At 41.9% G+C, this 14,136-nt stretch overlaps 1 protein-coding gene across 1 annotated transcript in view; it reads left to right on the top strand.

Annotated features, from left to right (window-relative positions):
- Nucleotides 1-14,136, top strand: part of ZFAND4 (zinc finger AN1-type containing 4) — a 76,025-nt gene that overhangs the window by 49,904 nt on the left and 11,985 nt on the right. Inside the window, exons 5-6 of the mRNA XM_073596526.1 lie at nucleotides 6,628-6,814; nucleotides 9,760-9,907. Of these exons, the coding sequence (XP_073452627.1) occupies nucleotides 6,628-6,814; nucleotides 9,760-9,907 (335 nt within the window). The remainder of the gene's footprint in view (nucleotides 1-6,627; nucleotides 6,815-9,759; nucleotides 9,908-14,136) is intronic.

Genomic DNA, 14,136 nt, shown 5'->3' with positions numbered 1-14,136 from the left:
TTGGTTAACTAAGCAATTAACCCTTTCTACACCAATTGTAATCACTGCCACTAGATATTTTTGTTGCAAAATATCAAACGTTCACGCTAAGGCCTCTTGCACACTGCAGCTTGAAAATGCTCAGTACAGCTTTTTTTTTTTTTTTTTTTTTTTTTTTTTTTTTTTACTGAGCTAAAATACAGCCCATTAATTGTAATGTGCCTATGCACACAGGCATGTGAACAAGCGCAGTGTATTCTTCAGTAAAAAAATAAATAGAAAAATCTGCATTGTCAGTAATTTATGCCTCATGCGCACATTTGCGTGCAAATTGCACAGATTTGTCCATTGACATTGTCAATGCCAGAACAAGCTTTCGCGCATGCACGGAAATTTGTGCGGGCACATGTGCTTGAAAATACATTTAAAAAGTCTGAAAAAGTAGATGCTCAAACAGGAGTATTGTGTGCAAGAGGCCTAACAATTATGACTATAAATGTCTGTAATACCCACCGTCGCCTCAGTCAGGACTATCCAGAGACAGGGACTCTTTAAGTTCTGCGTTTTTTAGTGTGCATCGCTCATTCATGCTCCCACGGGCACCAACGGTGGGGCACTATTGCTCCCATGGGCACCAACGGTGGGGCACTATTGCTCCCATGGGCACCAGCGGTGGGGCACTATTGCTCCCATGGGCACCAACGGTGGGGCACTATTGCTCCCAAAGGCACCAACGGTGGGGCACTATTGCTCCCACGGGCACCAACGGTGGGGCACTATTGCTCCCACGGGCACCAACGGTGGGGCACTATTGCTCCCACGGGCACCAACGGTGGGGCACTATTGCTCCCACGGGCACCAACGGTGGGGCACTGTTACTGACACAGGACGTTTTCTACTCCTACTAGCCACAGTCCGGCCCCTCTAGACTCTGAAAGAGAATAATCTGGCCCTTTGTTTAGAAAGTTTAACCACTTCCTGCCCGCTCGCCATCATATGATATTGCAGATTTTGGTGATGTCTGAATGATGCCTGCAGTTACAGCCAGCGATTCCCTGCACCATAAAAACAATCATAGCGGCTGTTCAGTGGTTTGTTTTTACAGGCGGCGAAAGGCACATTCTCCCCCCACGAAAACCATCCAATACACCCCCCCCCCACCGCCGCCCTCCGGTGTTTATACCAGTTCACCCATGCGATCGGCGAGCCAGAGAAGGAATCAGCCAGCGCCGGAAGTTGATCATAATGAATCCGAGGGGCCAGATGGTCTCCGGATGTCTCTATAACCCTTCGGAGGCTGGGCGCGATGTTATGACGTCACGCACAACCTCTCCATTTGAAAAGCATCCCAGTCTAGAGGTGAGATCTGGGGACATATAGACCCCAGATCTTGCTGTAAAGAGAACCTGTTATGCCCTATTCTGATTACAAGGGATGTTTAAATTCCTTGTAATAGGAATAAAAGTAATTAAAAAAAATATAAAAAAGGGTCAAAATAGAAAAATAAAAGTAAAATAAACAATACTTTTTTTTTTTTTTTTTTTTTTTAAGCGCCCCTGTCCCTGCGTTCTCGCTCGCAGAAGCGAACACATACGTAGATCACGCCCACATATGTAAACGGCATTCAAACCACACATGTGAGGTATCGCTGCGATTATTAGAGCGAGAGCAATAATTCTATCCCAAGACCTCCTCTGTAACTCTAAACAGGTAACCTGTAAATATTTTTAAAGCGTCGCCTATGGGGATTTTTAAGTACCGAAGTTTAGCGCCATTCCACAAGTGTTCACAATTAATTTTAAAGCATGACATGTTGGGTATCTATATATTTGGCATAACATCATCTTTCACACTGTGAAGAAAAAAAAATGGGCTAACTTCACTGGTTTTTTTTTTTTTAAGTTTTAATCCATGAAACTGACTTTTTTTTCCCAAATAAAACGCATTTGAAAAATTGCTGCACAAATACCATGTGAGATAAAAAGTTGCAACGACCACCATTGTATTCCCTAGGGTCTTTGCTAAAAAAAACATATCATGTTTGGGGGGGTTATTGTATGTAATTTTCTAGCAAAAAAATATGATTTTTACATGTAGGAGAGAAGTGTCAGAATTGGCCTGGTAGGCAAGTGGTTAAAGGGGTAAACTGTCACTGACCAGCCCCCCCCCCCCCCCCCTTTACTCATCTGAGCCCCGTAATTACCACGCCAGAGACGCACTCACCTTCTCTGCCCGTTGTCTCGGCTCTTGATTGGATAGATTGATAGCGGCACAGCCATTTGCTCCCGCTGCTATCGATCAAATCCAATGACACGGGGGGCGGGGCCGAGTCCGGCATTCTGTGTCTATGGACAAAAAATGCTGGACTCAGGAGCACTTCTCCTAGGTCAGTGTTTCTCAACTCCAGTCCTCAAGGGGCCCCGACAGGTCATGTTTTCAGGATTTCCCTCAGATGAAAGAGCTGTGGTAATTACTAAGGCAGTGAAACTGATCAAATCACCTGTGCAAAATAATGGAAAGCCTGAAAACATGACCTGTTGGGGTGCCTTGAGGACTGGAGTTGAAAAACACTGTCCTAGGTGGTTTCCCAATGTGGGGAGGAGCCGCGAGCGCCGTTGGGGGACCCCAGAAGATGAGGATCGGAGCCACTCTGTGCAAAACTAACTTCACAGTGGAGGGAAGTATGATATTTTTGTTTATTCAGAAAAAAAGAGGATTCACAACCCCTTTTGAAGACCCCTGGTCTAGAGGAGTGGTTGTTTCTAGGAAGGCTGCATTTTACATGTGATGCTGAGCCTTCATGAGTGACGGAACTGAAATCCAATGAATGAAAGGGGGGTGGCTCATGGATGGTCAGGCTGGGGGGGCGGGGGAGGATGAGTTGGGTTTTATCTGACTTGCTGTAGCTTCTAATGCACACTATGAAAAGCGTGGTCAAGTGTGCAAGACTGAAGGTAAGGCCTGATTTCAAACTAAAGCAGACGATTTGAATCTGTTAAATCCTGAGCACAAGAAAAAAACAACTTTCCATTGTAAGATTGTTTGTTTCATAAATATTTATACATTCGCCGGGCCAGTTAAGTTGAATTTGTTGTTTTTATTGCCAAAAGGCGTTTCCAAAAAGGAAGCTTCCCGGAAAAGAACATCCGTGGTTCTGTACACATGAAACCACCTGAATTTAAATAGATGTCATTTAAAGCACCACTGAACTCTGAAATCCATACATGACTGTCGAATGCGGCTTAGAAAAAGTGCTGCTGAATGATACTGCAATGTTGTGGAAGAATGTTTACGAAAAATGTTTGAACACTTTCACTTCCCTAATCTTAATACACTATATATATTCTCTCATTAAAGCTGAACTCCAGGCAGATCTAAGAGACCCAAATCAATGTGGCTTTGTTTTTGAGAATACATCATTGCATGTTATTTCTTTAAATGCAAACTAAATACCTGTGTTTGAGGAGGGAGACGCAGCACAAGGGACCAATCGGCTCTGCATTCTGATGGGAGGAGAGAACAGAGAAACAGATGAGCTAATCAGTTTGCTGCATCTTCTTCTTTTATTGACCAGTCACAGGCTGGGGGTGGAACAAGACCTGTAAGTGCTACTTAAAAATCAGGTCTCCTGTCCAGCTGTGCTATGTGGCAGAGCATTGTAAATCTCAGGACTGGATGGACAGTAATGCAAATGCTTTTGGCAGTTCCTGTATATGTATTCTATCTTTTTATATTTAGCTGTTTGCCCGGTGTTCAGATTTAAATATATAGAATTGTGAACAAATGGTGTCTAGCAGTATGAACTATTATTATATCTGGTAAACTGACCTCTCCCTTCTATAATTCTTTTTGGACAATTTTCCAAGCTTTTATCTTTAAGGAGGAAAACATGAAAGCTGTAATTGCTTACCTTTCCTGAAAAGGCCAGTCACCTGGTTGCCCTGCTGATCCTTTTTCTTTATATTTTGTATCCCTGACCTGGGGCAGATATACTAATCTGGATGCTAACTGCAGGTTAGTGAGTCAGAAATTATTATGGGTCAGCATAACAACCAGGCAACCAACATTTTTGAGGAAGTAAGCAACAAAAGCCTCTTTATATATTCATTGTGACAAGTTTACACCTGATAAGCCGCTGGATTGCTTTTACAGGCTGCTGCCCACCGGCGCTTCTCCGGGCCCTCCTGTGCAGGGGGGCCCAGTATCTGATCCTACGGTGCCACTGGGTGATCAGAGCTGGCCGGGGACCAGACCAGAAAGTCCCTGGCTATCTCTATGGTCTAGGAAGCTGGAAGCAACATCATGATGTCGCTTCCTGTTAGGCAGTAAACACTGCCTTTTTTATTGATCTCATGCTTTCCAGGGTAGAGAAGAGATCTGGGGTCCTATAGAACCCAGATGTCGCCATAAAGAGGACCTATCATCCCTTATTTCTATCATAAGAGATGTTTACATTTCTCGTGATAGGATTAAAAGGGATAAAAAAAAAAGAGATTAAAGGGACAGTGTAAAAAAAAATTATATTATTTTTTTTATATATATATATATATATATATATATATATATATATATATATATATATATATATATATATATATATATATATATATATATATATTATTTTAAAGTGCCTCCATCCAATACGTAGGTTGTGCACGCATATGTAAACTGTGTTCGCACCACACATGAGGTAACGCCACGAATGTTATATAGTTCTAGTGCTAGATCTTCTCTGTAACTCGAAACTGGTAATCCTGTAGGAATTTAACCAATGGCTGATATCACTGATCAGAGTGTTCTGGCGAGAGGGGCCATCCCCCTATCAGAACACAATAGAACAGCAGGGGAGATCGCTTTGCTAACATCGGATTGTTAGTACAGTGGCTCCAACCGGAGCTGTCCGTCTTTCGTCTTTTTTTGCCAGTCTCTTAGGTGTTGGTCACGAGTAAAGATGTGCTGTGCTGAGCTCCGCTGGAATATTCCTTACTAGGGCAAGCTATGCAACCGGATCCATTCTAAGTGTCTTTTCCAGGCCAATTTTGAATGGTACCCGGGCCTCGTGTCCGAAGAAACAAGGTTTTGCCCGTAGCGCTTCTCTTTTTAGAGAGCTGGACCCCGGGATCCAGTATTTGTTTTTTTCAGCCATATTCCTGGCGGGGTGCTTTTTACGGGCCCAGGGCTGTGGATTCCCCAATTTAAAAAACGGGGTCCCAGTCGCTGAAGATTTTCTAAACTGAGCCCACCGTGAGAGGAGAAGATTGGGTCTGTTAACACAGAGCCCTGCAGCTGGATAAGGTAAGGGAGATTCCTGAGGAATTTTTCTAATTCTTGTGGGCTTTCTCTAAAGTAAATGTTTGCTATGCCTGTAGTCACTACCGGGGGCTGTCAAGAGCACGTACCTGTTCCATGCTTGTCAGTCTCGCCTTTGTGTCTCAGGCTGCATGCTTCTCCAGCCCAAAGCTCCAGGTAAAATCTTGGGAAAAGGGGGGTTTTCTTTTCCTGGAATGTCTCCACACATGGATAACTTCCTCCAGGTTTCCCCTATTTATACTTCCCTAGGTGGATGCAGCATGGGTCCGATGCTACATCTGTAACCTAGAGCAAAATATTACAGCACACATGCAAAAAAGACATTTACCTCCAGCAGGGCTAGTTTAAAACACCTAGACAATGTAAAAAAATATTATCAAGAAATATGGAGATTTGGTCACACCATGTTGCTATATGGTGCTAAGCCCACTTACTGCGTCAAAGTACCCCATGATTAGTGGGTCCTACACTATCCATAGATTGGGAGATCCTGCTTCTCTGAACCATGAGAGCAATACACTCTTCTATATGGGAGAACTTTGAGGTCTCCACCCATGACACAAGTGGACACTAATGAGAGGTACTTAATGAAAGAGTGTATTGCTCTCATGGTTCAGAGATCCCCATATTTTTTGATAATATTTTTTAAATTGTCTAGGTGTTTTAAACTAGCCCTGCTGGAGGTAAATGTCTTTTTTGCATGTGTGCGCTGTAATATTTTGCTCTGCTGTATGGTCTTATGGCTGCACCAGCTTTAATGCATCTTTTAGGGTGTGCCCCCCAAATATCTTGTTTGCATCTGTACCCTGGTGCCTCTGCACTGAATACTGAGCGATCGAACACCGCCAATCGCTCGGTTTTCACAGGTCCGTGAGCAGAGAGCTGTAGACTGCACAGCTCTCTGTTCATATCCCTCTACGCTCACTGGAGGGTTGAGCTGTGGAGGGGGCGGGGAGCAGGCCACCTCAGGCTCTCAGCTGCTCATTGAGAGGCTGAGACAGGTGTCAGTCCAGGCACCTGGAGGATCCAGACTTCCATTGTCGGGATGATGAGGTGCCTGGACTGAAATCCGTGACGTCCCGCTCTCTGCTGAAAATGGGTCACAGGAGTGCAAAACGAACTGCACTCCTGTGATCCATAGGAAAAGCCCAGCTAAACAAGCATTGGCTGGACTTCTCCTTTTTAATATTTAGCGTTAAAAAAACTATATTGGTGTGGTGATGACTAATGAGTGTGTGTTCTTAGTTACCTAAACGTCACCAACACTTTAAGTCTAATGTTTGTTCTTTTTGTCTTTTTGTTACTTTACACATGCGTTGCTTTGTTTGCTGTATCCAGTCCCTCTGGAGGACCCGATCAGAGAGCTGGCTGAATTTGTGGATCCTGTACAAGATGAAATGCAGGAAAAGCTCTCCTCTAATAAGCAGGTTACATTTTTGGTATACCGCGATGGAGATCAGATGAATTTCTTTCGCGTGGTGGACAAAAGGAACGGCGCTTTAACTCCGTTATCAGAATCTCTAAGGTAAATCATGGGTTTATATGAAGAGTCATGTCATCAGGTTCTTATTAAAAGGACTGCGTTATGAAAATTTGACTTTCAAACATAATAGTATTCCGGTGCACATCAGTCCGTTATCAGCCTGCCTATTCCTATGTGCGCTGGTAAAATGGAAGCAGAAAGGTCAGTGGTTTAAAAAGAGATTGGTTGCCATTGAAAGAAGCCATCCATTTCCTTCTCTATAGAGAATGTAATTAGGGCCCGGGACCCCTGTGGAGGTTTGGCATTTTTATATCTATCTGCACATGCCCATACAACCCTCGGCAAAAACATTACACCTTTAGGCTTATGCACTAAGCCAGGGGCAGGCAACCTCGGCACTCCAGCTGTGATGAAACTACAAATCCCATCATGCCTCTAGGAGTCATGCCTGTAAATGTCAGGGTCTTGCAATGTCTCATGGGACTTGTAGTTTTCACCACAGCTGGAGGGCCGAGGTTGCCTACCCCTGCACTAAGCTGTACAAATAACAGTTGTACAGACTACAGCATTCAGCACTGCTGCCCCAACCAGCCAGCTGTGTGTGACCTACAAGGACTTTTCATGCTTTGGTAAGCAGGGTAGACTTATGTAATTTAAAGTGTCTCTGGGGAATTCATAAAGAAGTCCATGGCACTCTTTAGGATCCTGTCATTCTTCTGCACGATGAATGTCGGTGTGCACAACAGATCCATGTACCTGTTGTTGAATTTTGGGGCATTCACTGCCTGTGGTGGTGCACAGAGACTGGAGTGTAAGTATAGACCCTATGTCCTCAATGCAGCTGAGCTTTCCTGCTGCTGCTGCTGTCACCCAAACAGCATGGTGCACAATAGGTTAAAGTGGGTGGGTGGAACCTGATCAGGAAGCTGAGACACTAGTGCCCCATCAGGTCTGCTTCCCTTCTGATTGGCAGCTGGCAGTGGTTAGATCCATAATGAATAGATAGCTTGCTGTTGGCTATAGAATCCACCCACGTGCCTTCTGTCAATCACAAGGAAGAGCAGACCTGATAGGAAACTAGTGTCCCCCCTGTCAGCGTCACTGGTTACTAGGAGGCTGTTGTCTGTAAAGCCAGTGACAGGTGGGGGAAAGGAAGGTGGTAGCGGTGACAAACATGCCACCTGCTATGCAGTGTGCAGAGACAGGCACTCTACCTGTCTCTGTACGGCAAGGTGAAGTTGGTCCTAATTACCTCCAGTTTTGTTATCTATGAACTGGAGGTAATTATTTTTTAATCTAGCTCAGTATTAGTGGCACTTTTAAAATGGCGCTATTAAGAACTACATGAATTTGGCGCACGTGTTGGTAAAGCTACTGAAACAAGTGGCAGGGATATTTAAATCTGGCGCAGGACGTTTTTAAAGGGCCATACCACCAAAAAAAGTGTCTTTGGGGTTTTATTGAATACCCTATCTGTGTCTTCCCTAAAACTTATCAAAACCGAAAACATAAATGTAATACACATTGCAGCTTACCAGTTCATTTTCTGCACATAGAGAAAAATTCTTGTAGATCTTGCCAGCCACCCAGTGTCCTTGTAATGTCTGTGCATTGAACTAAAAGCTCAAATAATGTTATCAGCTTTGAAGTAACTATAGACTTCCTCCCTATGTTATGTAGATGGGCGGGGGGGCTTGTAGTCTAAATAAGGAGAGCAGCCTAGGATGACAACACTGCACTTTGATACTTACGGTACAATGAGTGGGCGTTGTCACCCTAGGACAGGAAGCATTCCTGGTAGGATCACAAGATGAGCATTGTTCTAATGATTACAGGAACCTTTCCCTTTCTGAAAGGGAATGTATTGTGGTTATGCGTTTTATTTATTATGGGCAGAACTAAAAAAAAAAATATTTTTGAAACAGAGGGCACATTTATTCTATCTGCCATCACTATGCATCATTTCTTAGAGGAGAAGTACACCCAAAGCTTGTTTGGCTGTACTTCTCCTGTTGATCACAGGAGTGCAGTTCGTTCTGCACTCCTGTGACCTGTTTTTTTGCAGACAGCGGGCTGAAGACTGCTGTCGGCTGATGTCCCAGAGCCAGTCCAGGCTCAGGCAAGATCACGACAATAAATTCGGGTTCTGCCCACATGCCTGGACCACCACCCAGATCAGCCTCTCAGCGAGCCGCTAAGAGCCTGAGCTGTCCGCTCCCACCCCCTCCACAGCCCAGCGCTCCAGTGAGGGAGGAGGGGGCAGAGCAGGGAGCGGCGACTGACATTTACCAGCTCTCTGCACACGGAGATCTGAGAACCAAGCAATCAGCGGTGTTTGATCGCTTGGTTCTCGGCCTTAGAGCCACCGGGGGGACAGATGCAGCACTGGACTGATACTGCATCCACCTAGGTAAGTATAATTTTTGAAAAATAAAAAAAAGCCCAACTTTTCTTTTAGTAAAAAGTTTGCCCCGTAGGAAGTGAAGTGCGTTTTTAACGGGTCAGTTGACACGTGCAGTATACTTGTATTTTGAGGAGGATGTTGAATCTGTATATGCAATGAGCAAGTTTGGCTGCCTTTGTGTAGATAGTTTCAAACTAAACATACAAGGTTTTTAAAACCTTGCCACATATTGAAAATATATGGAGAGTTGATTTCTTACAATGGTAACATTCATATCCACAGATAACAGCAAAGGGACATTCTCAATATGCTTTAATTTATTCATTAATACATTGAAAATAAATACTCCCCTTTATATCTCCCACCAAAGCCATATACAAATTAAATACAACTACAGACTATAATGTTCTCTATAAAATTATGATGTTTCATGGTTAAGTCCTTAGTGGCTCTGTAATACATTTTTGAATTGCGTGAAATAAAGGTGAAGGTGGATGTATAATCCTATCTGGGAGGCTATGCTTGTGTATGTGTGCAGCTTGTGTTTCTTCTGTAAAGTGTTCTATTTTTGTCTTCTCTGTAGTGGAGGTTCGGCCAATAACTTGTACGCCGAAGATGAGGATGAAATTGAGGCTTCTCCATCTGCTGATCAAATAATAGATAATTCAATCACTAGAATCAAAATGAAGTTGTTGAAATCAAAGATGGAGAGCATGGACCTCAATAAAAAGGTCTTTAAATGTGACAGAATACATAAAAAAATTCTTTTAACTAGCATTCTTCTTTCTACATTACACACTCTACTACATGCACACAAGTTCATATTATCAGCCTATGTTTTTGTGCATTTCAACTGTCCCTTTTCAAAACCATATTTGTGATGGAGTATCTGGTTTAATTTATACATGGCGATTATTACCCTTAACAGGGTCACCCTTGTCCACTAACAATTTGTTTTGAAAAAAGAAATTGATACATTTCATACCGTGCTCAATAAACCAAATCATTTGATATAAATTACTCATATAAACATATGCATGTGACAAATATGAATGAACTATGTAAATGCGATTAATAATGATAATAAAGTCCATGAACCGACACCAAACGATTCTTCAATCCAGTGCACAGTGAAAACACAATTCTGTGAAAGGGAAAGGTGCCGTCCTCCACCAATCTAGGCAAACATCCTACTTACCGGATGGATCTGACAGGTGTCAGATAAGCAGAGAACAGTTATCACGATGTCCCAACCGATTACGGCGTCTCTCCCCAACGATATGGCCAAACAAGATGTGTAGATCAAAAAAGGAAGAAAGAGAAGCTCCTCATAGTGTAGCTTGTAGCCGTTTATTTGAAAAATGTACTCATTCCATTAAGAACACATAAAATGGAGCTGTACGACAAGTTGCGCTCCAACCACGATGGCGGAAGTGACGTATTAATATCACATGTTATACGTCACTTCCGCCATTGTGGTTGGAGCGCAACTTGGCGTACCGGCTCCATTGCCTAGATTGGTGGAGGACGGCACCTTTCACAGAATTGTATTTTCACTGTGCACTGGATTGAAGAATCGTTTGGTGGCGGTTCATGAACTTTATTATTATTAATCGCATTTACAGTTCATTCATATTTGTCATATGCATATGTTTATATGAGTAATTTATATTGCATGATTTGGTTTATTGAGCACGGTATGAAATTTATCAATCTCTTTTTTCACATTTGACTTTTATGGTACACTACGGGCTGCTCACGGTAATTATTTAATCAATTTATTTTTGTTGAGTCCAGAGTGCGCGACTAAGAGGTTATACCTTTTTTTAACAATAACATTTTATTTCACTTGTGATCTTAAAGTGATTATAACCCTAAAAGTAAAAAAAAATTCTGTTCCTTTAAAGCATGTTAAACTGCATAGTGCTTCTGCAGTGTCATCTTTACCTTTCTATGTTGTAATATACCTGGTTGATCCTGCCTGTTCCTGTGTCCCTCTTAATGTGCTGACCATGGTAATAATGGCTGCTGATACATGATACCGTGGTCAGGTTAGGTGCCTCCGTCATCCCGCTGCACTACTCTTCCCCCTTCCTCTCTTTGTCAGCTCGGGAGTCAGTGTAGTGAGCTGTCTCCTCCGCCACCCCTCTCCTCCTGCCGCTATTTCGTCTGGGAAAAAGTTAGTGATTCCAGTTCCTGCCAGCCCCTCTGCAATAACCAGATGTACTACACAGTGTGTGTGTTGGTTTTTTTTTTTCTGTTTTTTTGTCTTTTTATTATTCAGCTAAATTCCTTTGTTCACATTGCCGATTTGTGCTCACGTGACCTCCTGGCTGATGTCAGAGGGGAAACTTAGCCCCTCCCACTATAGTCCTTAGTTTGGGGAAGCAGAGCGGCGGACAGACACGTGACCGCACATCGAAGATATGACAAAAGTTATTTAGCTGCCGAATTAAAAAAAAAAAAAACACGCTTTGTAGTACATCTTGTTATTGCAGAGGGGCTGGCAGGAACTGGAATAACTAACTTTACAACCACTTTAAGAGCAGAAATTCTTCCTTCTTTCTCGGTAGACATGGTCCTGAGTACAGCAAGTCTGGTTTTCCTTCTTTTCATCTTTGTCTCTCTTCTTATGCATGGCACAAAGTCCATGAATTTTTTCTTTCCTCCTTCTTTTCTTTTTTTTTCTTCATCTTCCTCTTATTTTGTTTTGTTTCCTCCTTTTTCTTTTTTTTTCCTGTGAATGGCCCCCAGTACAACCTTTCATCTTTCATCATCCTTCCTTCTTCTTTTTTTTTTTTTTTTTTTTTTTTTTTTTTTTTTACTTTTACTTTTTTTTTTTTTTCCTGTCTTTTCTATTCCTACTTTTCTCTTTCCTCGTATCTTGCTTTTTTGGCCACATAACAGAAGACCAAAGATGACAAATGCAGCAAGCCAGTGCATTTCGGAGTCTAAAAGGGTTATCCCGTAATCAGGCCTTAGATTGCTGGTTTAGTTGGAATTTAGGTGCTTAACAGGGGGAGGTTAATCTCTGGCTTAAAAGGCTCCTTAAAGTATAACTAAAAGCAAAGGTTTTTTTTTTTTTTTTTTTCCTTTGAAAATCTATTTATTGAAGATTTGGCATCCGAAAACAGAGACCAACAACGTTTGAGAAAAAAAAAATGTTCACAGTGATGGAACTCTCGTTGGGGTAATTAGAGTAACAATACAAAGATCTAGAAATAAGGGAAGGTTGCATTTGTGAATTTGAAGGTGTGGCTCACATATCACTTTGTATTTTTCACTTGATCTACCCGCAAATAACGAAACAAGCATATAATGAGGGGGGGATGTCACTTATGGCAAAGAAAACCATATAGAATACAGGAAAAAAGGAATGAGCATTACTTCATGAACATGGCAGAAGCCGTGGAGGACTAAATTTTTTTTTTTTTTATTATTTTTATTTATTTTTTTTTTTTTTTTAATAGAGTGGAGAGGATTAGAACGCTTGTCAGTTTTTATTGCTGTCTGTGCCCCCATTAAGGAAACTCACCCTCTATTTGCCCTGGTGACCATTAACGTTGAAAGTGAAAGTAAAAGATTATTACTTTTCTGGGGACAACCCAAAATTTGGAAATGAGGGGAAATATTCCAATGGGGCACAGATGGCAAAAAGAAATTTAAAATATGATGGGTGTTCTGGTTAAGGGAGCAACCTCCCTTGCTGTAACCAAAATGAAAAAAAACGTTGCCTATAGTTCAACTTTAAATTGAAAAGCCTGCTGCTTAATCCCTTTGCGCCCAAGGGTAAAACCTTAGTTCATGCCTAAGTACAATTTTGCAACTTTTGACATGTGTTATGAAGCCACACATCGTCACAACTACTTTGTACATTCAGGTGGATTATACCTTTTTTTTTTTTTTTTTTTTTTTTCCCCAGAACAAATTGGGCTTTCATTTGGTGGTAAATGGTAATGGATATCTCCTGATTTTTTTTTTTTTTTTTTTTTTTCAAAGGAAAGCTGGCCCAAAATAGTAACAAATCATTTTTATTTTTAATTTACCTACCGTATATATTTCTTTTTTTCTACCATAACCTACCACCAAAGAACAATGCAAAACAAATTCTCTTGCTCCCTCCGATACGATCGCAGCGATAACACATATGTATTTGTTAGTTTGTACCCATAGTATGGCCCAAAAACATTAGTGCGAATTTTGCTTTTTTTATTTATTTTTTTATCCTACATAAAACACACAGATCCTAATTGACTGACCTTGACCTTTGACCCTTACTTTACCCAAACACGAACCCTGGCCTTGACCTACATCAAATCTTGATCTAGGTATTTATCTTTTTTTTTTTTCACACTTGGTTGTTAATTTATCTCTCTCTGCAAGGAGATACGATATATTTTTCCTCTCCATTCACAGAGAGAAATACAGGGGCAGGCTTCACATTGACCACTGTAATAGCCAATCAGAGCCTATCACAGCGATCAGGTGACCTGGAACCAGGAGTTTCGGGTCCCGATCGTTGGTACAGGACCTGGGGCTCCCGATGTGTATTTGTCTTTGTGCTGGGAGTGCACTGCACAAAAACAGATACGCGTATATGCGTACTGTTGGCCTGAAGGGGTTAAATTGTCTGCCTCCTATGCTCCTCTACCTATCTTGGCTAACAAACAGAAGCAGTAAATGCTGAACTTTTAGGGCTCCATCTCAGGATTTTTCCAACATGTTGAGTGCTTTGGATTCAGAATCTTCCTTATTGGTTACAAATATGTTCCACACATTGAAAAATCTCTGAAGCTATCTTAAAATCATTCTCTTTTTTGCTAATACCGAAAGTTTTCTTTTTGCAGCACATGTACATAGGTTTCTCCCCCAAGTCAGTTAGAAATGTCTAAGTGGGCTTAGTGTACAGCAGCAGCAATGATGGGAAGATCTTTTGATATCTTGATTTGTATGAGAGTTT

This window comes from Aquarana catesbeiana, linkage group LG08, assembly GCF_042186555.1.
Source record: "Aquarana catesbeiana isolate 2022-GZ linkage group LG08, ASM4218655v1, whole genome shotgun sequence".
In the NCBI taxonomy this organism is placed as follows: Eukaryota; Metazoa; Chordata; class Amphibia; order Anura; family Ranidae; genus Aquarana; species Aquarana catesbeiana.
Note: the sequence above shows the minus strand (reverse complement) of the source record. Positions and strands in the feature narration are given on the sequence as shown.